This window comes from Triticum aestivum, chromosome 7A, assembly GCF_018294505.1.
Source record: "Triticum aestivum cultivar Chinese Spring chromosome 7A, IWGSC CS RefSeq v2.1, whole genome shotgun sequence".
NCBI classification, from domain to species: Eukaryota; Viridiplantae; Streptophyta; class Magnoliopsida; order Poales; family Poaceae; genus Triticum; species Triticum aestivum.
The window spans coordinates 583,546,414-583,573,069 of NC_057812.1; the positions used below are offsets into that span (position 1 = coordinate 583,546,414).

The 26,656-nt window shown below is 44.7% G+C and overlaps 1 protein-coding gene across 2 annotated transcripts; it reads left to right on the forward strand.

The window, feature by feature from the left end:
* The first annotated feature begins 14,879 nt into the window (after positions 1–14,879).
* LOC123152612 (uncharacterized) lies at positions 14,880–18,313 on the forward strand. Of its 2 annotated transcripts, none has more exons than XM_044572114.1 (7): positions 14,880–15,040; positions 15,162–15,348; positions 16,838–16,984; positions 17,167–17,269; positions 17,378–17,610; positions 17,727–17,783; positions 17,916–18,313. In XM_044572114.1, exons 3-7 carry the CDS (start codon positions 16,880–16,882, stop codon positions 18,060–18,062), a joined length of 645 nt encoding a protein of 214 aa, XP_044428049.1. In that variant the 5' UTR covers positions 14,880–15,040; positions 15,162–15,348; positions 16,838–16,879; the 3' UTR covers positions 18,063–18,313. The 2 variants fall into 2 exon arrangements, with proteins under 2 accessions (XP_044428049.1, XP_044428050.1); XM_044572115.1 differs by having other exon boundaries at positions 17,167–17,239.
* The last annotated feature ends 8,343 nt before the right edge of the window (positions 18,314–26,656 follow it).

The following is a 26,656-nucleotide window of genomic DNA, read 5'->3' on the forward strand; positions in this document are numbered from 1 at the left end:
TTGTCGCTTTATTGTATGTAATGCAATCGCGATGTAATGCTTTACTTTATCACTAAGCGGTAGCGATAGTCGTGGAAGCATAAGATTGGCGAGACGACAACAATGCTACGATGGAGATCAAGGTGTCACGCCGGTGACGATGGTGATCACGACGGTGCTTCGGAGATGGAGATCACAAGCACAAGATGATGATGGCCATATCATATCACTTATATTGATTGCATGTGATGTTTATCTTTTATGCATCTTATCTTGCTTTGATTGACGGTAGCATTATAAGATGATCTCTCACTAAAATTATCAAGAAGTGTTCTCCCAGAGTATGCACCGTTGCCAAAGTTCGTCGTGCCCAGACACCACGTGATGATCGGGTGGGATAAGCTCTACTCCATCTACAACGGGTGCAAGCCAGTTTTGCACACGCAGAATACTCGGGTTATACTTAACGAGCCTAGCATATGCAGATATGGCCTCAGAACACGGAGACTGAAAGGTCGAGCGTGAATCATATAGTAGATATGATCAACATAATGATGTTCACCATTGAAGACTAATCCATTTCACGTGATGATCGGTTATGGTTTAGTTGATTTGGATCACGTGATCACTTAGAAGATTAGAGGGATGTCTATCTAAGTGGGAGTTCTTAAGTAATATGATTAATTGAACTTAAATTTATCATGAACTTAGTCCCTGATAGTATCTTGCTTGTTTATGTTGATTGTAGATAGATGGCCCGTGCTGTTGTTCCGTTGAATTTTAATGCGTTCCTTGAGAAAGCAAAGTTGAAAGATGATGGTAGCAATTACACGGACTGGGTCCGTAACTTGAGGATTATCCTCATTGCTGCATAGAAGAATTACGTCCTGGAAGCACCGCTGGGTGCCAAGCCTGCTGCTGGAGCAACACCAGATGTTATGAACGTCTGGCAGAGCAAAGCTGATGACTACTCGATAGTTCAGTGTGCCATGCTTTACGGCTTAGAATCGGGACTTCAACGACGTTTTGAACGTCATGGAGCATATGAGATGTTCCAGGAGTTGAAGTTAATATTTCAAGCAAATGCCCGGATTGAGAGATATGAAGTCTCCAATAAGTTCTATAGCTGCAAGATGGAGGAGAACAGTTCTGTCAGTGAGCATATACTCAAAATGTCTGGGTATAATAATCACTTGATTCAATTGGGAGTTAATCTTCCAGATGATTGCGTCATTGACCGAATTCTCCAATCACTGCCACCAAGCTACAAGAGCTTCGTGATGACCTATAATATGCAAGGGATGAATAAGACTATTCCCGAGCTCTTCGCAATGCTGAAAGCCGCGGAGGTAGAAATCAAAAAGGAGCATCAAGTGTTGATGGTCAACAAGACCACTAGTTTCAAGAAAAAGGGCAAAGGGAAGAAGAAGGGGAACTTCAAGAAGAACGGCAAGCAAGTTGCTGCTCAAGAGAAGAAACCCAAGTCTGGACCTAAGCCTGAAACTGAGTGCTTCTACTGCAAGCAGACTGGTCACTGGAAGCGGAACTGCCCCAAGTATTTGGCGGATAAGAAGGATGGCAAGGTGAACAAAGGTATATGTGATATACATGTTATTGATGTGTACCTTACTAGAGCTCGCAGTAGCACCTGGGTATTTGATACTGGTTCTGTTGCTAATATTTGCAACTCAAAACAGGGACTACGGATTAAGCGAACACTGGCAAAGGACAAGGTGACGATGCGCGTGGGAAATGGTTCCAAAGTCGATGTGATCGCAGTCGGCACGCTACCTCTACATCTACCTTCGGGATTAGTATTAGACCTAAATAATTGTTATTTGGTGCCAGCGTTGAGCATGAACATTATATCTGGATCTTGTTTGATGCGAGACGGTTATTCATTTAAATCAGAGAATAATGGTTGTTCTATTTATATGAGTAATATCTTTTATGGTCATGCACCTTTGAAGAGTGGTCTATTTTTGATGAATCTCGATAGTAGTGAAACACATATTCATAATGTTGAAGCCAAAAGATGCAGAGTTGATAATGATAGTGCAACTTATTTGTGGCACTGCCGTTTAGGTCATATCGGTATAAAGCGCATGAAGAAACTCCATACTGATGGACTTTTGGAATCACTTGATTATGAATCACTTGGTACTTGTGAACCGTGCCTCATGGGGAAGATGACTAAAACGCCATTCTCCGGTACTATGGAGAGAGCAACTGATTTATTGGAAATCATACATACAGATGTATGTGGTCCGATGAATGTTGAGGCTCGTGGCGGATATCGTTATTTTCTCACCTTCACGGATGATTTAAGCAGATATGGGTATATCTACTTAATGAAACATAAGTCTGAAACATTTGAAAAGTTCAAAGAATTTCAGAGTGAAGTTTAAAATCATCGTAACAAGAAAATAAAGTTTCTACGATCTGATCGTGGAGGAGAATATTTGAGTTATGAGTTTGGTGTACATTTGAAAAACTGTGGAATAGTTTCGCAACTCACGCCACCCGGAACACCACAGCGTAATGGTGTGTCCGAACGTCGTAATCGTACTTTACTGGATATGGTGCGATCTATGATGTATCTTACTGATTTACCGCTATCGTTTTGGGGATACGCTCTAGAGACGGCCGCATTCATGTTAAATAGGGAACCATCAAAATCCGTTGAGACGACGCATTATGAACTATGGTTTGGCAAGAAACCAAAGTTGTCGTTTCTGAAAGTTTGGGGCTGCAATGCTTACGTGAAAAAGCTTCAACCTGATAAGCTCGAACCCAAATCGGAGAAATGTGTCTTCATAGGATACCCAAAGGAGACTGTTGGGTACACCTTATATCACAGATCCGAAGGCAAGACATTCGTTGCTAAGAATGGATCCTTTCTAGAGAAGGAGTTTCTCTCGAAATAAGTGAGTGGGAGGAAAGTAGAACTTGACGAGGTAACTGTACCTGCTCCCTTTCTGGAAAGTAGTACATCACAGAAAACTGTTTCAGTGGCACCTACACCAGTTAGTGAGGAAGCTAATGATGATGATCATGAAACTTTAGATCAAGATACTACTGAACCTCGTAGATCAACCAGAGTGAGATCCGCGCCAGAGTGGTACGGTAATCCTGTTCTGGAAGTCATGCTACTAGATCATGATGAACCTACGAACTATGAAGAAGCGATGGTGAGCCCAGATTCCGCAAAATGGCTTGAAGCCATGAAATCTGAGATGGGATCCATGTATGAGAACAAAGTATGGACTTTGGTTGACTTGCCCGATGATCGGCAAGCAATTGAGAATAAATGGATCTTTAAGAAGAAGACTGACGCTGACGGTAATATTACTCTCTATAAAGCTCGACTTGTCACAAAAGGTTTTCGGCAAGTTCAAGGGATTGACTACGATGAGACCTTCTCACCCATAGCGATGCTTAAGTCTGTCCAAATCATGTTAGCAATTGCCGCTTTTTATGATTATGAAATTTGGCAGATGGATGTCAAAACTGCATTCCTGAATGGATTTCTGGAAGAAGAGTTGTATATGATGCAACCAGAAGGTTTTGTCGATCCAAAGGGAGCTAACAAAGTGTGCAAGCTCCAGCGATCCATTTATGGACTGGTGCAAGCCTCTCGGAGTTGGAATAAACGCTTTGATAGTGTGATCAAAGCATTTGGGTTTATACAGACTTTTGGAGAAGCCTGTATTTACAAGAAAGTGAGTGGGAGCTCTGTAGCATTTCTGATATTATATGTGGATGACATATTACTGATTGGAAATGATGGATAGCATAAAGGGATATTTGAATAAGAGTTTTTCAATGAAAGACCTCGGTGAAGCTGCTTTCATATTAGGCATAAAGATCTATAGAGATAGATCAAGACGCTTAATTGGACTTTCACAAAGCACATACCTTGACAAGATTTTGAAGAAGTTCAAAATGGATCAAGCAAAGAAAGGGTTCTTGCCTGTGTTACAAGGTGTGAAATTGAGTAGGACTCAATGCCCGACCACTGCAGAAGATAGAGAGAAAATGAAAGATGTTCCCTATGCTTCAGCCATAGGCTCTATCATGTATGCAATGCTGTGTACCAGACCTGATGTGTGCCTTGCTATAAGTTTAGCAGGGAGATACCAAAGTAATCCAGGAGTGGATCACTGGACAGCGGTCAAGGACATCCTGAAGTACCTGAAAAGGACTAAGGATATGTTTCTCGTATATGGAGGTGACAAAGAGCTCATCGTAAATGGTTACATTGATGCAAGCTTTGACACTGATCCGGACGATTCTAAATCGCAAACCGGATACGTATTTATATTAAACGGTGGAGCTGTCAGTTGGTGCAGTTCTAAACAAAGTGTCGTGGCGGGATCTACATGTGAAGCGGAGTACATAGCTGCTTCGGAAGCATCAAACGAAGGAGTCTGGATGAAAGAGTTCATATCCGATCTAGGTGTCATACCTAGTGCATCGGGTCCAATGAAAATCTTCTGTGATAATACAGGTGCAATTGCCTTGGCAAAGGAATCCAGATTTCACAAGAGAACCAAGCACATCAAGAGATGCTTCAATTCCATCCGGGATCTAGTCCAGGTGGGAGACATAGAGATTTGCAAGATACATACGGATCTGAATATTGCAGACCCGTTGACTAAGCCTCTTCCACGAGCAAAACATGATCAGCACCAAGGCTCCATGGGTGTTAGAATCATTACTGTGTAATCTAGATTATTGACTCTAGTGCAAGTGGGAGACTGAAGGAAATATGCCCTAGAGGCAATAATAAAGTTATTATTTATTTCCTCATATCATGATAAATGTTTATTATTCATGCTAGAATTGTATTAACCGGAAACATAATACATGTATGAATACATAGACAAACAAAGTGTCACTAGTATGCCTCTACTTGACTAGCTCATTAATCAAAGATGGTTATGTTTCCTAACCATGGACAAAAGAGTTGTTATTTGATTAACGAGATCACATCATTAGTTGAATGATCTGATTGACATGACCCATTCCATTAGCTTAGCACCCGATCGTTTAGTATGTTTCTATTGCTTTCTTCATGACTTATACATGTTCCTATGACTATGAGATTATGCAACTCCCGTTTGCCGGAGGAACACTTTGGGTGCTACCAAACATCACAACGTAACTGGGTGATTATAAAGGAGCACTACAGGTGTCTCCAAAGGTAGATGTTGGGTTGGCGTATTTCGAGATTAGGATTTGTCACTCCGATTGTCGGAGAGGTATCTCTGGGCCCTCTCGGTAATGCACATCACATAAGCCTTGCAAGCATTGCAACTAATAAGTTAGTTGTGAGATGATGTATTACAGAACGAGTAAAGAGACTTGCCGGTAACGAGATTGAACTAGGTATTGGATACCGACGATCGAATCTCGGGCAAGTAACATACCGATGACAAAGGGAACAACGTATGTTGTTATGCGGTCTGACTGATAAAGATCTTCATAGAATATGTAGGAGCCAATATGGGCATCCAGGTCCCGCTGTTGGTTATTGACCGGAGATTTGTCTCAGTCATGTCTACATTGTTCTCGAACCGTAGGGTCCGCACGCTTAACGTTACGATGACAGTTATTATGAGTTTATGCATTTTGATGTATCGAAGTTAGTTCGGAGTCCCGGATGTGATCACGGATATGACGAGGAGTCTCGAAATGATCAAGACATAAAGATTGATATATTGGAAGCCTATATTTGGACATCGGAATCATTCCGGGCGAAATCGGCATTTTACCGGAGTACCGGGGGGTTACGGGAACCCCCCCGGGGGGTTACGGGAACCCCCCCGGGGGGTTTATTGGGCCTACATGGGCCTTGAGGGAGAAGAGAGAAGGAGGCAGGAGGTGGCCGCGCGCCCCTGCCCTTCCTAGTCCGAATAGGACAAGGGAAGGGGGGCGGCGCCCCCACCCCTTTCCTTCCTCTCTTCCTCCTCTTTCCCCTCTCTCCTTGTCCAACTAGGAGTCCTACTCCCGGTGGGAGTAGGACTCCCCTTGGCGCGCCCACCTTGGCCGGCCGCCCCCTCCCGCTTGGCTCCTTTATATATGGAGGCAGGGGGCACCCTAGGACACACAAGTTGATCCTCGTGATCATTCCTTAGCCGTGTGCGGTGCCCCCTGCCACCATATTCCACCTCGATCATATCGTTGTAGTGCTTAGGCGAAGCCCTGTGTCGGTAGAACATCATCATCTTCACCACGCCGTTGTGCTGACGAAACTCATCCCCGAAGCTTTGCTGGATCGGAGCCCGGGGAGCGTCATCGAGTTGTACGTGTGCTAAGAACTCGGAGGTGCCGGAGTAACAGTGCTTGGATCGGTCAGATCGGGAAGACGTACGACTACTTCCTCTACGTTGTGTCAACGCTTCCGTTGCGATCTACAAAGGGTACGTAGATCATACTCTCCCCTCTCGTTGCTATGCATCACCATGATCTTGCGTGTGCGTAGGAATTTTTTTAAAATTACTACGTTCCCCACATTGGTCACGGTTCGTGGCACAAAGCGTGAGCAATGCCCCCCTTTAGTCTCGGTTGGTGCCACCAACCGGGACCAAAGGCCGCCGCTTCCCGCCCTTTGGGCTGCTGAAAAGAGGCCTTTGGTCCCGGTTGGTGGCACCAACCGGGACTAAAGGGGGGCATTGGTCACGGTTTGTGCCACGAACCGTGACCAATGCCTTTGGTATATAACCAGGACTTGTGAAATTTTCAGATTTCCCTCGCCAGTTGCCCCCGACGATGCCGACCTCCTCGACGCCGCCAGGCTGCCCCGACGTCGCCCCCGCCGTAGCCGTCGCCTGCACCCTCGCCGGCCGTCGCCCGCGCCCGTCGTCGCCATTGCCCGCGCCCTCGTCGCCGTCGCCCGTGCCCGTCATCGCCATCGCCCCGCCCTCGTCGCCCGCGCCCTCGCCGGCCGTCCCCTGCCCCGACGCGTCGCCGCCTCTGTGAGCACCGCGCGTCTGCCGCCCCCGCCGCCGCCGTGCATTTTTTTATTATACATGTTGTTTTACATGTTTTTAGATTTTCATATATATATATATGTATGTATGTATCTTTTAGATATATGTTTTTGTATGTATGTTCATATATGTTTTTTTATGTATGTTCATATAGGTATATATGTATGTATTTTTTCAATTGTAATGATGTTTTAAAAATGCATATATGCAAAAGTTAGATTTTTTTATTAGAAAACTTTTATCTATATATGTTCTCTGATTTAGTACATTTTAGGATAGTTTCATTTTAAAAAAAGTTTTATATATTTAGGAAGAAGGAATAGAAGGAAGAAGAAGGAAGAAAATGTTTTATATATGAGGGTCGAGAGGGGGTCGACGGTCGAGAGGGGGTCGAGAGGGGGTCGTCGAACATGAGAGGAAGAAAAGGATAAAAAAAGAAGAGGAAGAAGAAAAAAAGGAGAAGAAAGAATAGAGGAGAACTCCTCTATTCTTTCTTCTCCTTTTTTTCTTCTTCTTCCTCTTTTTTTATCGGGAACAAGGGTCGACGAGGGTCGCCGAGGGGTCGAGGGTCGAGAGGGGGTCTAGGGTCGCCGAGGGGTCAAGGGTCGTCGAACATGAGAGGAAGAAGAGGATAAAAAAGAAGAGAAAGAAGAAAAAAAAGAGGAGACGCCCGCGTCACTTGTGGGACGTGGATGTACTGTCCGACACCGACGGCCACATGTATCTCACACCAACGATACTTGCTATTTAGGGTTTCCTCTACCATTCGGCGACCCTCGACGACCCTCGTTTCCGATAAAAAAAGAGGAAGAAGAAGAAAAAAAGAGGAGAAGAAAGATTTCTTCTTCTCTTTTTTTTCTTCTTCTTCCTCTTTATTTTATCGGGAACGAGGGTCGTCGAGGGTCAGGGTCGCCGAGCGGTAGAGGAAACCCTAAATAGCAAGTATCGTCGATGTGAGATACATGTGGCCGTCGGTGTCGGACACTACATCCACGTCCCACAAGTGACGCGGGCTTCGACGCCCACGTCACTTGTGGGACGTGGATGTAGTGTCCGACACCGACGGCCACATGTATCTCACACCCACGATACTTGCTATTTAGGGTTTCCTCTACCGCTCGGTGACCCTCGACAACCCTCGTTCCCGATAAAAAAAGAACTCCTCTATTCTTTCTTCTCCTCTTTTTTTTTCTTCTTCCTCTTCTTTTTTTATCCTTGAAGCGTTGTCGAGGCCACCCCAAACCCTAGAGAAGCAGCGTCGAGGCCACTAATTAATATTAGTTCTACGTTTGCCACTAATATATCCATCGGTCATGTTTGAATAATAATTGCCATGTTGTAAATATTTGTAGAAACTATGGACGCCGCTCGAGACGAAGTACAAGAAGAGTTGTTGGGGGACATAATCGCACGAGGAAGTGATGCCGTCTGCTCGTTGTTTCTCAACGACACCGATGGTCTGGAAGCAGCTGGCTATGATTATGATGGCTCCGGTGACCTAATGCCGGTGCAAGAAGGAGACCTTGAGGACGGCTCCGGTGACCCAATGCCGGTGCAAGAAGGAGACCGTGATGACGTCTCCGGTGACCGAACCGAGTCCGGCCAGGTATATATATTAGTTAAGCTTCTGCTGACGAGCTAATTGATGCATTCATTGTTTTGGTATGTACACATATTAATTAAGTCTTTGTTCTTTTTTCTAGCCCTCCGGATCGAGCACAAGTTCGGTAAAGAGACGAGGCCCAAAGAAAAAGTTGAGTTCGGATGAAAAGTTTGAGATCATAGCAATCGCGCCCGATGGCCAACCGATTGAACCCCTCCGGACAAAGAGCGCATTTGTTGCTCAGTGCGGGGTTTTGGTTAGGGACAAGATCCCGATCAGCATCCAGCAATGGTTAAAGCCGGCTACAGAAGACCCTGAGGTGTCTTATGTCAATGATATGCAGAAAAATGATCTTTGGACTGAGCTGAAGTCAAATTTCACCCTACCGCAAGAGGATGATCCGGAGAAGCCAGTTAAAGAGCAATTAATCAAGTCTTTTGCTCTTAAGAGGATGGCAGAACTATTCAGGAGGTGGAAGAAAGAGCTGAATAAGTTTGTCGAAAATAAAAAGACACCAGAATTCAAGGGCAGATATGAGAAGATCAGAGATCACTGACCGGCATTTGTTGCCCACAAGACATCAGAAAAGAGTAAGAAGATGTCGGCGACAAACAAGCAAAATGCTGCGAAGAAGAAGCATCACCATCGCACGGGGTCTGGTGGCTACCTCATAGCCCGGCCTAAGTGGGCCAAGACTGAGAATGATCTGGCTGATAAAGGGATCGAACCAGAGACAATTAACTGGCCAGACCGTTGCCGGACTTGGTTCTTCGGGGCTGGCGGAACCTTGGACCCTGTATCAGGGAAGTGCATTTGGACGAACAATCAAATGGACATACCAGTCAAGAAGCTTCAATAGTATATCGAAGCAGCGCAGCAAGGGACGTTCGTTCCAGACAGAGAGAACGACGAGCTCACAATGGCCCTCGGGAATCCTAAGCACCCTGGACGGACATGAGGCACGCCAGGCTCCATTCCATGGAAGGTTGGGTTTCCGGACGCAGGCGGTTACAAATGCCAAGAGAGGAGGAAAAAAGTGCAGCAGACCCAAATGCAGGCGCTGCAAAGGGTATAAGCGATAGAGGAACGAGAAGCAAATCGCAACAAACAAACTGCCAAAGCTTCCCCCGAAGCTACCCCGCCATCTCAGCAGAGAAGCAGCGTGGCTTCCACCGAGCTGCTTCAGCCGGAGCATGTCTTGACGGCTCCTGCCAGCTATCCCGTGGATGCTATCACGGAGTCTCAAAATTGCCACCTTATGACGCAATGGATTAATATGAAGGTCAACGCGGCTGTTGGCTCTGTTTTTCCTACTGAACCCGACGCAACTTTTCACTACCGTCCGATTCCATAAGGATATGCTAGGGTGATGGTGGATGAAATAACGGAGGGATTTGAGGACCTCCAGCTTGACCACCCTACCGGTGAAGGGGAGACTCGGCTAGGTTCTGCTCTGAAGACTCCATGCCTATGGTGGAAGGAGCTCATCAACCTTCCGAACTGGACGCCTCCACCTCCTCCTCCTCCTCCGGCGAGTCAGGGCACTCCGCCTCCTCCACCGCCTCCTCCTCCGGCGAGTGACGATCAGGGCACTCGGCCGGCTCCTTCTCTGGCGCGTGGCGGCACCCCGCCTCCTTCTCCGCCTGCGCCGGTGCGCCTGAGCAGCCAACCTCCTCCTTCTCCGCCTCGTCAGCAAGGGCGGAAGAGACCTGCCGCCGCTCCGGCTGCTCCGGCGCGTCGTAGTCCTTCTCCTCCGCCTCGTAAGCAAGTAAAGAAGACAACTGCTCCGTCTGCTCTGCCGGCGTCTAGCAGTACAGCCAGAGACGGGAGGACATACAGATTCAGTCCTTCTCTGAAGACTCTAGAGAAGTTACCATACGAGAGGACCCTGGAGGAGAACACCGAGATCGCGCGAGAAGAAGTGAGGAACTTCTTTGAAGGGGTGAAAGCAAAGAAACATCCACCTCCGGAGGAGAAGGTAGATCCGGCGAAAGCGAAACGCACTCTGGCTGCCCTGACAAAACCACCCAAGTCTCCGCCGAAAGGAAACTATGAGTGCATTATTGGAAAGGAATTTGTCGAAGCGGAGCGGTCGGGAAGTACTGTCAGTGATCAAAGGCTGAAAGAACGACGAGCTGGGAAACAAATTGCACAGCTCGGCGAACAAGCGAAGCAATCGTGCCCCCCCGCTCAAGGTGCCTAGCGACATCGTTGCTAATGATCCGAGGATGGTGCCTGGTTATAGCAATCTTGGAGATTACATGCCCGATGATGTACATTATGATTTCATGGAGGTGCAGATACAAAGATACGAGTAAGGGAAGCCTCTCGTCAAAGATGAAAGATCTCTATCAACGATGATGCGAAGATTGCATGATTGGTACTTGAAAATCTGCAGAGAGTCTGGGGGGAGGAGTACTTTGTATGTGAGAGTTAAAAAGGAGCATGACCTCGTTGGAATTGATCTGTTGCCTGTTCCATTTGAGGAGTTCTTTCAGTTTTTCAATCAATTGGCCCTCGATAAAGCAACAGTCACCTGCTACTGTTTGTAAGTAGTACTACTTCTGTCATTAAGTCTCTCTATATAGCTAAACTCTTTCATTGCATGTATTTATAATTATCCTCACTATATTATGCATATTGAAGATTGTCGAATTAAAGAAACGACAAATCGGTGATATTGGGTTCATTAACACAAATATCATAGATGCAACTCAGGTTAAATTTCATGCCGCAGATACCGAGGCCAACTTGCTACGATCGTTGGTAATAAATGAAAACAAAGATATAATACTCTTTCCTTACAACTTCAAGTGAGTGTTACTGTCTTGTGCGTATTCGGTTTTCCTTATATATTAGTCAAGGTTATAGTAATGTAATTGATGAGTTATGCATGCGTGTGCAGTTTCCACTATATTCTCCTAGAGATTAAGCTTGAGCAGGGACTAGTAACCGTCTTAGACTCAAGACGAAAAGATCCCCAGGACTATGCGGATATGACTCAAATGCTCGAGAAGTAAGTTAAATCGATCATTATCCACCATATCAGCAACTTTGTTCATTTCCTGATATATCAAGTAATTGTTTTCTTTGTCTGGCAGGGTTTGGAAAAAATTCACCAAAAAAGCTCCGGGACTCCTGAAGAAGCTGCAATTTAGACACCTGAAAGTAAGTACTATAATAGCATGTTCCGTGCATCTCTTATTGATTCAAGCGCTAGTTTCATCAATACCATTTGGCATCCTTGCTTATCAGTTTGATTGACCTTTATTTCTTGTAAAGTGGTTGTGGCAGGAACAAGGGAATGATTTCTGTGGATACTATGTTTGCGAGTCCATCCGCCACACGACCTGTGAGCGGGGCTACTCTGACGAACAATATGAAGTGCGTAAATAACAACATTCACAATTTTATTTTATTACCATCATTTGTGTTGAGTTTCATTCATATATATATATATATATGTATGTATGTATGTATGTATTGACCCCCTTCTTCAAATTAGATGTTTCAGAAGCGGGATGAACTCCTAGCACCAGCTCGCATGCGAGCAATTCAAGAGGAATTGGCGGCATTCTTTCTTGACCACGTGATCGCTGAAGATGGAGAATACTATGTGGACCATGAGTCCGTATGTTAGAAGATTATATTTGTAAGAGAGAATTATTGTATATATGTAGTCGGTAGTGTCGGCTAGATATACGAGAACTTGTTGTTCGGCCAATCTCTCGGAGGAGAGGTGGTCGATATCACTTCTCTCTGTATGCATATATGTTCATGACGATCTTCTATTTCCTTCGTTTGCTTACTAGCTAGCTAGCGTGTCTAGTCCTCTCTATACGTATGTATAGTACGTAGCGTCGACCAAGCATGGACATAAAAGAGGACACTTCTCTCTATTAATTATAGCTAGCTAACACAATATATGAAACACCTAAATTAACCCCCAAAACCCCCCAACCCCCCCCCCCTTAAAAAAACAAAAACTCCAGCCACAGAAATGCTGACGCGTGGATGGCTATTGGTCCCGGTTGGTGTCACCAACCGGGACCAAAGGCCCTCCTGCCTGGGCTCCGCGCACAGGCCACATGGAGGCCCATCTGTCCCGGTTCTGGATTGAACCGGGACTAAAGGGACAGGGCATTAGTACCGACCCTTTAGTCCTGGTTCAGGAACCGGGACAAAAGGCTCTTACGAACCGGGACAACAGACCCTTTTTCTACTAGTGTGTGGGCATCAACTGTTCGTAACTGGGTGATTATAAAGGTGCTCTTCAGGTATCTCGAAAGATACTAGTTGGGTTGCATGGATCAAGACTGAGATTTGTCACTCCATCTGACAGAGAGATATCTATGGGCCCTATCGGTAATTCAACATCCTAAGTAGCTTGCGAGGATGTGACTAATGTGTCCGGTCATGGGAAAATTGTATTAAAGAAGGAGTAAAGAGAACTTACCGGTAATAAGATTGAACTAGGTATGATGATACTGACGATCAATTTTTGGGCAAGTAACATACTGCCAGATAAAGGGAATTGTATACAGGATTACCTGAATCCTTGATATCGTGGTTCAACCAATGAAATATCTTCATGGAATATGTGAGAACCATTATGGGCATCCATGGTTCCACTATTGGTTATTGGTCGGAGATGTGTCTTGATCATGTCCACATATTCTCGAACCCGTAGGGTCACACACTTAACGTTCGGTGTTTCTAGGGTTTGATAAGATAATAAGATGGTGTTGTCCAATTTTGATTCGGAGTCTTGGATGTACATCATGAGGAGCTTCGGAATGGTCCGGAGATAAAGAAAACATATATGAAAAGTATTTTCGGGGTTGCCGAAAAAGTTTGGATTTTTCGGTATTGTACCGGGAAGGTTCTAAAACGTTCCGGAGTGGGACCCACCTATGTGGAGGGACCCACATGGACGTGGGTGGTGGACCAAGATGCCACACCTCTGGTTCATGTGCACCAAAATTCCCCCTAAAAGGAATAGGATCAAACCCCGAAGGGATAATATCAAGATCCCTAAAAATGAGGGATCACCATCGGTGGTGAAGGAAGGAGGAGATTTCTTTCTACCTTCGGTGCGCAGACCCTAGAGGCTTGGAGGAGGGGCCAAGCCTCATCCCCACGCCTATAAATAGAGGTGGGAGGGGCTGGCCGCAGGACCTGACACCCCGGTTGCTGGCCGCCTCCCTCTCGTTCCATACGCCACTCATCCGCGCAGTTCTTAGCGAACCTCTGTCGGATTTCCACCATACTTTTGCCACCACGCCGTGGTGCTGCTGAGATCGATCTCATGCACCTCTGCTGCCTCGCCTCATGGATCAAAGGATGAGACGGCATCAAGCTGCACGTTGTGCAATTCGGAGGCATCGTTCGTGGGGTGCTACATCGGATTGATCCGGCGAAAGTACGACTACATCACCCACGATCTTTAGATCGTTAAACGCACGTGTTCTACAAGGGTATGTAAATCTTTTCCCACTCGTTGCTAGCATCTAGTAGATTGATTCTTGGGTTTATTCTGTCTCTCGTAGGAAAGTTTCGTTCTTCTTGCAACAAATCCCATCACCATCCTCGAGTCCATCCGGTCGGAGTTCGAAGTGGAGGCCAACCGCCACTTACTCTATCACACGGCCGTGGGGCGCGACGAACACTCTGCGGCCATGGACAAGGCGGCCAAAAAGTAGGAGGCCGGTCCGTTCGGCACCACCGGCACGGACGTCGTCTACATCTCCAACGACGAATAATACTAGTAGGGTAGTTCATATCTATGTACGTAGTATGTTGGTTATTTTGTGTCTGCATGAGTTGTATGGATTTGTGGGTGTTAATTTGAGATACATGGTTGCGGCGGAGGAAATATGAGGGGTGATCGGACGGGCCTGATTTCGCGGACATACGAGGGCTCATATTTGACGGATGTAGATGCTCTCAGCCGTTCTATGTTGAATGGACCGCATGGTTGGCTCGCTCGTTAGTACTGTGGGAGATATTATTGTAGAATTAGATTTTGTGTGTGTGTCTCTCTCTCTCACACACAGACACACTTTTCCAAGTGATTCAGAGAGAGAGAGAGAGAGAGAGAGAGAGAGAGAGAAAAGGTTCTTCACACACACGCACACAAAGGTCGTCCTGTAATAACTGATTCAGGGCGGACATAGTGCTCCTGGCTAGCCACTGTGCATGTACACAAATTTGGACACGAGGATGCTTCCCGGAAGTTGCTTGGGCGCACCATGCATATAGAGGCACAGGCACGCACCCGCCCGGGACCCCGCTGACGCACTCTTCATCTCCATCCAACCGCGTGTGGCTACCTCCTTCGTACGGCCCCTGCAGCCTGCCCTCTTCTTCTTCTCTGTGCGATCGAGCTGAGCCGTGGGTTGGCGATTGATCGGAGTTGGCTCAACAATGCTGGATCGATCAACGACCATCTGAAAGAGCAGCGGTGCGTACATCTATATTGCATGCTAATTAATCAGTTCTGAAGGCTAATTGCCTGCGTATATCTGCTGCACCGGCTATGGATCTTTGACAGCTCCCCGTTTCTCACCCCGCCCCCTCCGTAGGTTGCCGGAGAAGCTCGTCGGGAGAGACTGCTGCCTCAGCGCTTGAACAGCTGGACAACCGCTTGATCGGGCCGGCTGGCGCTGGATCGATCGGCAAGCTCGATCAAAGGCGCCGCCTTGTACTTCGCTTCCTTGGCAGTAGTACGTGCTACAGAGTCCCGCCGCCGTCTCGGCGACCTACGGAGAGGTGAAACGCAGAGCTCAGCTCACTCCCTTGCTGTCCATTTGTCCATCTTTTATCTGTTTTTTTTATTATGTTATGGAATAAGTACTTTCTCTCCCGTCTTTCTCGTGTGACGCTATTTCGTATTTTGAGTCAAATTTGAATCATAAATTTAAATGATAAAATACTACCTCCGTCTGTCTTACGCAAGTAGCATCAATTTTCTTACTAGTTGAGACGCTTATTTTGGGACAAAGGAAGGTATTAGTTATACTCCTATAAAACAATAAATTGTGGCAAACTTCTTTTGATTTTTAGTACTACTCCCTCCATTCCACAATGTAGTGTTTCCTCTATCCCCGTGCTTCAATTTTGACCGCGAATTTAACTACCAAGACCGATTGCGGCGGGAGCAAAAATTATATCAGTGAATTCGTATTCGAAAGAAGTTTTTAATTATGTAATTTTTTCGTCTGCCGCAGTCGGTCTCGTACGTTAAATTTATGGTTAAAGTTCGACCTCGGGAAGCGCGGGCGCACTATAAGGGCTCCATTGATTCAAAGGAATTGCATAGGATTTTTGGAGGATTTGGACCCTTAGGAATTTTTTCTGTGATGCTCGTTTGATTCGTAGAATTGACATCCTTAGAAATTTTCTCATAGGATCCATTTGTACTACATTCTGGAGGAATATTTCCATCCACTCAAACCTCTTTGTAGAATTCCTTTGTTTTTCTGCGCTATCAAACATTCTTTCAAATCCTATAGGATACTATAAGATATGGCGTCCTATTCCTGCATTTTTCCTATTCCTTCATTTTGACAATCCTGTGAATCAAAGAGGCCCTAATTTGGAATGGAGGGAGTAGTATTTAAGCTTTAGGTGTTACAGTACAACTAGAGTGCATGCCATGACCGTCTTACACAAGTACCATCGATTTTTCGCAGACTACCGAAATCAATCATAAACATAAATACTACTAGTATATGTACTATTACATAATTAATCCTAACACAATGGTCAAAGTCCTGTTTCAAAAAATGAAGTCAGATCATCCTAGCTAAGCTAGAAAGAAAAGGACGGCCCGGATAAATGGCGACAGTGACGCGAATAAAGGACACCACGATCTGTACAGGTGATGGCGACGTGGAATCGATTGAAAGAAAAGCCGGTCTACGTACGGAGATCATTCCAATTTCCAAGACAAATCGTGGCTAGTCACTTCATCTTTATATCTGCGCATATACACACACACACACACGGCCACTTGCAACGCGAATTAATTTGGGAAACCCACGAACGTCTCGCCTGCAGGATCCAAAAGTTCCTGAACCATTAAGCGCGTACTTTGTGTTTCTGATTTGACTGAAACCTCCAACAAAAGCCAGGTGGAAACTAACCTATAGTCAATAACCCAACCATTATTGATGTGACAATAATCATCTGTACGTTGCTGAGTAGGGTTAATTACAGTGACCTCCTGATTTTGTGGTCATCTAATGTCCTATTGCAGATTGCTCCTGGGCTCCTGTGGCTGGCAGCTGCTCACTGAGCCATGAACGCAATGGAGCCCGCGGAAGAGGTGGAGATTTGGGCGCCCATCTTGGCTGACCCTCTTGATTGGCCTCCATCTTCTGTCACTGTTCTTCTTCCAAGTCAGGTACTCCCCACATTTCCTTTCTTCATCAGCCGGTTCCCTTCTCACATGTTTATGCTAGACGCACCAAGAGTAGTGAACATTGCACCAACTAAACCCATCGTCCGTCCAACCATCTGCAATTCTGCATCCCCATCACTAAAAATAGAAATCAAGGTATATGTACTTGTTTTTATTCATGACAGGTGGAAGAATATTTTAGTTCTATGTATGGCGTTGATGACATGGAGATCAAACAATTTGCACAAGAGCCCGAAGGTGAGCAATGGCGCCAGCAATATCTGGGAGGTACCATGTCAATATTCCATCCTATCTGTTTCCAGTTACACATGTGAATAGATTCAGTTTGTATATTCGCAAGCTAATCAAGCTAATATACACATATTTGGTGTCTAGACCTCATAGTAAAGGAAAATTGGAGGCGTGGCCCACGAGGTCCTCGCAGGAGGAGGGTATTTCCTTCAGGAAGCGGAGGAATGAATTTTCACCGTCGGAAAAACAACGAACATTGGACACATGAAGAAGTGAAGAAGCTGGTTAAGGGTGTCAAGACATATGGTGCTGGGAAATGGACCATGGTGAAGAGTCACTACTTCTCATCGTCAGTTCGAGACCCAACACATCTCAAGGTATGTGTAGACGTTATGGGCACACATTCAAATTGTTTTTGTTAGGTTGTTGGCGGAGAATGCCAAAGTTGACTAAAAATATATTGATTCATATAACATGGTGTTTCATGTTTTAGGACAAATGGAGGAACCTTTTGAGAGCTTGTGGGGTCATGTGCGCCTCCAAAAGGAAGGTCATATTAATTATGTTGTATTCTCTACGTAGTTACTCCATGACAAATTCCAAGTATATTGCATTATCAATTTATCATACATGTATTGATTTTGTCTTCGCAAAAAAAAAACATGCATTGAATTTGATGCAGGAAAAGGCACAAAAGACTATGTTCCTGCCCCTAGATACAAACTTGATCGAACAGATCCAAGGGTTAGCTATTGATTCAGCCTTCGCATCCAAAATGAAGAAATGCCATGGGAAAGGAACAATCCGTCTGGAAATGATAACGAAATGATGGTCAAGGCTTTATAAGTTTACATAGGTTAACCTAGCAACCTCTAAATGTGTTAATTCTTTTGAAATTGGGAAGCATATGCATATATTATGTAAGAAAAGGCAGAGAATCATGTGCAACTGGCCCTGCCTTTGTCCTTGCATATATACCGTAGGTAGAAATTATGTATTGTAAAAAAAATGTGTGGTCGGTGCTCTAGCCGATTCCAAGCTTCTTGCTTCTTCTTAGTTTTCCTTCTCCTTGATGTAAACGTTACACGATCAACTTGTTAATGCATTCTTACTAAGAAAACTAGAAGACACCTCGCGTGTTGCGGCGGGAATCCTTAAGAAATTTTATAGGAATTATGGGTTGAGAAACAAAATAAACTAGAGAATAGCATGATTGCTGCTGCTGGTATTAGTTGATGAAAATTTGGGTTGATAATATCCAAAATTAGACATACATATGACTTATTATATTTTATTATGTATATTTGTAAAATATTTATTGAATATAAACAAAATAATCGAATGCGAAACATTTGCCCTTGCATGATTGAATGTTATGTTTTTTTTCATGCATGATTCACTAGTAGAAAAAGGGGCAAATGTGAAGCACATTAGTGCTGGTTTGAATTTGAGCCGGCACTAATATGACCATTAGTGCCGGTTCCAATGGCTAGGCGGGCGGACATCATTAGTACCGGTTCGTGGGCAACCTTTAGTACCGGTGTTGGGGAACGTAGTAATTTCAAAAAAAATTCTACGCACACGCAAGATCATGGTGATGCACAGCAACGAGAGGGGAGAGTGTTGTCTACGTACCCTCGTAGACCGAAGCGGAAGCGTTGACGCAACGTAGAGGAAGTAGTCGTACGTCTTCCCGATCCGACCGATCCAAGCACCGTTACTCCGGCACCTCCGAGATCTTGGCACACGTTCAGCTCGATGACGTTCCCCGGGCTCCAATCTAGCAAAGCTTCGAGGAAGAGTTCCGTCAGCACGACGGCATGGTGACGATGATGATGTTCTACCAGCGCAGGGCTTCGCCTAAGCACTGCAACGATATGACCGAGGTGGAATATGGTGGCAGGGGGCGCCGCACACGGCTAAGGAACGATCACGAGGATCAACTTGTGTGTCTATGGGGTGCCCCCTGCCCCCGTATATAAAGGAGTGGAGGAGGGGAGGGCCGGCCCTCTCTATGGCGCGCCCTAGGGGAGTCCTACTCCCACCGGGAGTAGGATTCCCCCTTTCCTAGTCCAACTAGGAGTCCTTCCATGTAGTAGGAGTAGGAAACAAGGAAGGGGCGCAGCCCCTCCCCCTAGTCCAATTCGGACTAGGCCTTGGGGGGGGGGGGGGGCGCGCGGCCTGCCCGAGGCAGCCCCTCTCTCTTTCCCGTATGGCCCAATAAGGCCCAGTACTTCTCCCGGCGAATTCCCGTAACTCTCCGGTACTCCGAAAAATACCCGAATCACTCGGAACCTTTCCGATGTCCGAATATAGTCGTCCAATATATCGATATTTACGTCTCGACCATTTCGAGACTCCTCGTCATGTCCCCGATCTCATCCGGGACTCCGAACTCCTTCGGTACATCAAAACTCATAAACTCATAATATAACTGTCATCGAAACCTTAAGCGTGCGGACACTACGGTTCGAGAACAATGTAGACATGACCGAGACACGTCTCCGGTCAATAACCAATAGCGGGACCTGGATGCCCATATTGGCTCCTACATATTCTACGAAGATCTTTATCGGTCAGACCGCATAACAACATACGTTGTTCCCTTTGTCATCGGTATGTTACTTGCCCGAGATTCGATCGTCGGTATCCAATATCTAGTTCAATCTCGTTACCGGCAAGTCTCTTTACTCGTTCCGTAATACATCATCTTGCAACTAACTCATTAGTTGCATTGCTTGCAAGGCTTAAGTGATGTGCATTACCGGGAGGGCCCAGAGATACCTTTCCGACGATCGGAGTGACAAATCCTAATCTCAAAATACGTCAACCCAACATGTACCTTTGGAGACACCTGTAGAGCACCTTTATAATCACCCAGTTATGTTGTGACGTTTGGTAGCACACAAAGTGTTCCTCCGGCACACGGGAGTTACATAATCTCATAGTCATAGGAACATGTATAAGTCATGAAGAAAGCAATAGCAACATACTAAACGATCGGGTGCTAAGCTAATGGAATGGGTCATGTCAATCAGATCATTCAACTAATGATGTGATCCCGTTTAATCAAATGACAACTCTTTGTCCATGGTTAGGAAACACAACCATCTTTGATTAACGAGCTAGTCAAGTAGAGGCATACTAGTGACACTCTGTTTGTCTATGTATTCACACATGTATTATGTTTCTGGTTAATACAATTCTAGCATGAATTATAAACCTTTATCATGATATAAGGAAATAAATAATAACTTTATTATTGCCTCTAGGGCATATTTCCTTCAGTCTCCCACTTGCACTAGAGTCAATAATCTAGATCACATCGCCATGTGATTTAACATCAATAGTTCACATCTTTATGTGATTGGTTCACATCTCCATGTGACTAACACCCAAAGGGTTTACTAGATTCAATAATCTAGTTCACATCGCTATGTGATTAAGACCCAAAAAGTGATCATGTTTTGCTTGTGAGAGAAGTTTAGTCAACGGGTCTGCCATATTCAGATCCGCATGTATTTTGCAAATTTCTATGTCAACAATGCTCTGCATGGAGCTACTTTAGCTAATTGCTCCCACTTTTAATATGTATCTAGATTGAGACTTAGAGTCATCTGGATTAGTGTCAAAACTTGCATCGACGTAACCCTTTACGACGAACCTTTTGTCACCTCCGTAATCGAGAAACATATCCTTATTCCAGTAAGGATAATTTTGACCGCTGTCCATTGATCTACTCCTAGATCACTATTGTACTCCCTTGCCAAACTCAGTGGTAGGGTATACAATAGATCTGGTACACAGCATGGCATACTTTATAGAACCTATGACCAAGGCATAGGGAATGACATTCATTCTCTTTCTATCTTCTACCGTGGTCGGGCTTTGAGTCTTACTCAATTTCACACCTTGTAACATAGGCAAGAAACTCTTTCTTTGACTGTTCCATTTTGAACTACTTCAAAATCTTGTCAAGGTATGTATTTATTGAAAAAACTTATCAAGCGTCTTGATCTATCTCTATAGATCTTGATGCTCAATATGTAAGCAGCTTCTTTGAGGTCTTTCTTTGAAAAAAAACTCCTTTCAAACACTCCTTTATGCTTTGCAGAATAATTCTACATTATTTCCGATCAACAATATGTCATTCACATATACTTATCAGAAATGCTGTAGTGCTCCCACTCACTTTCTTGTAAATACAGACTTCACCACAAGTCTGTATAAAACTATATCCTTTGATCAACTTATCAAAATGTATATTCCGACTCCGAGATGCTTGCACCAGTCCATAGATGGATCGCTGGAGCTTGCATATTTTGTTAACACCTTTAGGATCGACAAACCTTCTAGTCGCATCATATACAACTCTTCTTTAATAAATCCATTAAGGAATGCAGTTTTGTTTATCCATTTGCCGGATTTCATAAAATGCGGCAATTGCTAACATGATTCGGACAGACTTAAGCATAGATATGAGTGAGAAACTCTCATCGTAGTCAACACCTTGAACTTGTCGAAAACCTTTTGCGACAATTCTAGCTTTGTAGATAGTAACACTACTATCAGCGTCTGTCTTCCTCTTGAAGATCCATTTATTTTCTATGGCTTGCCGATCATCGGGCAAATCCATCAAAGTCCATACTTTGTTCTCATACATGGATCATATCTCAGATTTCATGGCCTCAAACCATTTCGCGGAATCTGGGCTCATCATCGCTTCCTCATAGTTCGTAGGTTCGTCATGGTCAAGTAACATGACCTCCAGAACAGGATTACCGTACCACTCTGGTGCGGATCTCACTCTGGTTTACCTACGAGATTTGGTAGTAACTTGATCTGAAGTTACATGATCATCATCATTAGCTTCCTCACTAATTGGTGTAGGTGTCACAGAAACTGGTTTCTGTGATGTACTACTTTCCAACAAGGGAGCAGGTATAGTTACCTCATCAAGTTCTACTTTCCTCCCACTCACTTCTTTCGAGAGAAAATCCTTCTCTAGAAAGGATCCATTCTTAGCAACGAATATCTTGCCTTCGGATCTGTGATAGAAGGTGTACCCAACTGTCTCCTTTGGGTATCCTATGAAGACATATTTCTCCGATTTGAGTTTGAGCTTATCGAGATGAAACTTTTTCACATAAGCATCGCAACTCCAAACTTTAAGAAACGACAGCTTAGGTTTCTTGCCAAACCATAGTTCACACGGTGTCGTCTCAACGGATTTAGATGGTGCCCTATTTAATGTGAATGCAGCTGTCTCTAATGCATAACCCCAAAACGATAGTGGTAGATCGGTAAGAGACATCATAGATTGCACTATATCCAATAAAGTACGGTTATGACATTCGGACACACCATTATGCTGTGGTGTTCCATGTGGCATGAATTTGTGAAACTATTCCACATTGTTTTAATTGAAGACCAAACTCGTAACTCAAATATTTGTCTCCGCGATCAGATCGTAGAAACTTTATTTTCTTGTCACGATGATTTTCCACTTCACTCTGAAATTCTTTGAACTTTTCAAATGTTTCAGACTTATGTTTCATCAAGTAGATATACTCATATCTGCTCAAATCATCTGTGAAGATTAGAAAATAACGTTACCTGTCGCGAGCCTCAATATTCATCGGACCACATACATTAGTATGTATGATTTCCAACAAATCTGTTGCTCGCTCCATTGTTCTGAAGAACAGAGTTTTAGTCATCTTGCTCCTGAGGCATGGTTCGCAAGCATCAACTGATTCATAATCAAATGATTCCAAAAGCCCATCAGCATGGAGTTTCTTCATGCGCTTTACACCAATATGACCTAAACGGCAGTGCCACAAATAAGTTGCACTATCATTATTAATTTTGCATCTTTTGGTTTCAATATTATGATTATGTGTATTACTACGATCGAGATCCAACGAACTATTTTCATTGGGTGTGTAACCATATAAGGTTTTATTCATGTAAACAGAACAACAATTTATTCTCTTACTTAAATGAATAATCGTATTACAATAAACATGATCAAATCATATTCATGCTCAACGCAAACACCAAATAACACTTATTCAGTTTCAACACTAATCCCGAAAGTATAGGGAGTGCGTGATGATGATCATATCAATCTTGGAACTACTTCCAACACACATCGTCACTTCACCCTTAACTAGTCTCTGTTTATTCTGCAACTCCCGTTTCGAGTTACTAATCTTAGCAACTGAACTAGTATCAAATACTGAGGGGTTGCTATAAACACTAGTAAAGTACACATCAATAACATGTATATCAAATATACTTATGTTTACTTTGCCATCCTTCTTATCTGCCAATTACTTGGGGTAGTTCCGCTTCCAGTGACCAGTCCCTTTGCAGTAGAAACACTTAGTCTCAGGCTTAGGACTAGACTTGGGCTTCTTCACTTGAGCAGCAACTTGCTTGATGTTCTTCTTGAAGTTCCCCTTCTTCCCTCTGCCCTTTTCTTGAAACTAGTGGTCTTGTCTACTATCAACACTTGATGTTTTTCTCGATTTCTACCTTCGTCAATTTTCGCATTACGAAGAGTTTGGGAATCGTTTCCGTTATCCCTTGCATATCATAGTTCATCACGGAGTTCTACTAACTTGGTGATGGTGACTAGAGAATTCTGTCAATCACTATCTTATCTGGAAGATTAACTCCCACTTGATTCAAGCGATTGTAGTACTCAGAAAATCTGGGCACATGATCACTAGTTGAGCGATTCTCCTCCATCTTTTAGCTATAGAACTTGTTGGAGACTTCATATCTCTCAACTCTGGTATTTGCTTGAAATGAACTTCAACTCCTGGAACATCTCATATGGTCCATGACGTTCAAAACATCTCTGAAGTCCCGATTCTAAGCCGTTAAACATGGTGCACTAAACTATCAAGTAGTCATCATATTGAGCTAGCCAAACGTTCATAACGTCTTCATCTGCTCCTGCAATAGGTCTGTCACCTAGCGGTGCATCAAGGACATAATTCTTCTGTGCAGCAAATGAGGATAAACCTCAGATCATAGATCCAATCCGCATCATTTCTACTAAGATCTTTCAACACAATTTTCTCTAGGAACATATCAAAACATATGAAAGCAACAACGCGAGCTATTGATCTACAACATAGATATGCTAATACTACCAGGACTAAGTTCATGATAAATTAAAGTTCAATTAATCATATTACTTAAGAACTCCCACTTAGATAGAAATCCCTCTAATCTTCTAAGTGATCACGTGATCCAAATCAACTAAACCATAACCGATCATCACGTGAAATGGATTAGTCTTCAATGGTGAACATCATTATGTTGATCATATCTACTATATGATTCACGCTCGACCTTTCGGTCTCCGTGTTCCGAGGCCATATCTACATATGCTAGGCTCGTCAAGTATAACCCGAGTATTCTGCGTGTGCAAAACTGGCTTGCACCCGTTGTAGATGGACGTAGAGCTTATCACACCCGATCATCATGTGGTGTCTGGGCACGACGAACTTTGGCAACGGTGCATACTCAGGAAGAACACTTCTTGATAATTTAGTGAGAGATCATCTTATAATGCTACCGTCAATCAAAGCAAGATAAGATGCATAAAAGATAAACATCACATGCAATCAATATAAGTGATATGATATGGCCATCATCATCTTGTGCTTGTGATCTCCATCTCCGAAGCACCGTCGTGATCACCATCGTCACCGGCTCGACACCTTGATCTCCATCGTAGCATCGTCGTTGTCTCGCCAATCTTATGCTTCCACGACTATCGCTACCGCTTAGTGATAAAGTAAAGTATTACATCGCGATTGCATTGCATACAATAAAGCGACAACCATATGGCTCCTGCCAGTTGCCGATAACTCGGTTACAAAACATGATCATCTCATACAATAAAATTTAGCATCATGTCTTGACCATATCACATCACAACATGCCCTGCAAAAACAAGTTAGACATCCTCTACTTTGTTGTTGCAAGTTTTACGTGGCTGCTACGGGCTTAAGCAAGAACCAATCTTACCTACGCATCAAAACCACAACGATAGTTTGTCAATTTGACTCCGTTTTAACCTTTGCAAGGACCGGGCATAGCCACACTTGGTTCAACTAAAGTTGGAGAGACTGTCGCCCGCAAGCCACCTATGTGCAAAGCACGTCGAGAGAACCGGTCTCGCGTAAGCGTACGCGTAATGTCGGTCCGGGTCGTGTCGTCCAACAATACCGCCGAACCAAAGTATGACATGCTGGTAGGCAGTATGACTTATATCGCCCACAACTCACTTGTGTTCTACTCGTGCATATAACATCAAACCATAAAACCTAGGCTCGGATACCACTGTTGGGGAACGTAGTAATTTCAAAAAATTTCCTACGCACACGCAAGATCATGGTGATGCACAGCAATGAGAGGGGAGAGTATTGTCTACGTACCCTCGTAGACCGAAGCGGAAGCGTTGATGCAACGTAGAGGAAGTAGTCGTACGTCTTCCCGATCCGACCGATCCAAGCACCGTTACTCCGGCACCTCCGAGTTCTTGGCACACGTTCAGCTCGATGACGTTCCCCGGGCTCCGATCCAGCAAAGCTTCGAGGAAGAGTTCCGTCAGCACGACGGCGTGGTGACGACGATGATGTTCTACCGGCGCAGGGCTTCGCCTAAGCACTACAATGATATGACTGAGGTGGAATATGGTGGCAGGGGGCGCCGCACACGGCTAAGGAACGATCACGAGGATCAACTTGTGTGTCTATGGGGTGCCCCCTGCCCCCGTATATAAAGGAGTGGAGGGCCGGCCCTCTCTATGGCGCGCCCTAGGGGAGTCCTACTCCCACCGGGAGTAGGATTCCCCCTTTCCTAGTCCAACTAGGAGTCCTTCCATGTAGTAGGAGTAGGAAACAAGGAAGGGGCGCAGCCCCTCCCCCTAGTCCAATTTGGACTAGGCCTTGGGGGGGGGGGGGCGCGGCCTGCCCGAGGCAGCCCCTCTCTCTTTCCCGTATGGCCCAATAAGGCCCAATACTTCTCCCGGCAAATTCCCATAACTCTCCGGTACTCCGAAAAATACCCGAATCACTCGGAACCTTTCCGATGTCCGAATATAGTCGTCCAATATATCGATCTTTACGTCTCGACCATTTCGAGACTCCTCGTCATGTCCCCCATCTCATCCAGGACTCTAAACTCCTTCGGTACATCAAAACTTATAAACTCATAATATAACTGTCATCGAAACCTTAAGCGTGCGGACCCTACGGTTCGAGAACAATGTAGACATGACCGAGACACGTCTCCGGTCAATAACCAATAGCGGGACCTGGATGCCCATATTGGCTCCTACATATTCTACGAAGATCTTTATCGGTCAGACCGCATAACAACATACGTTGTTCCCTTTGT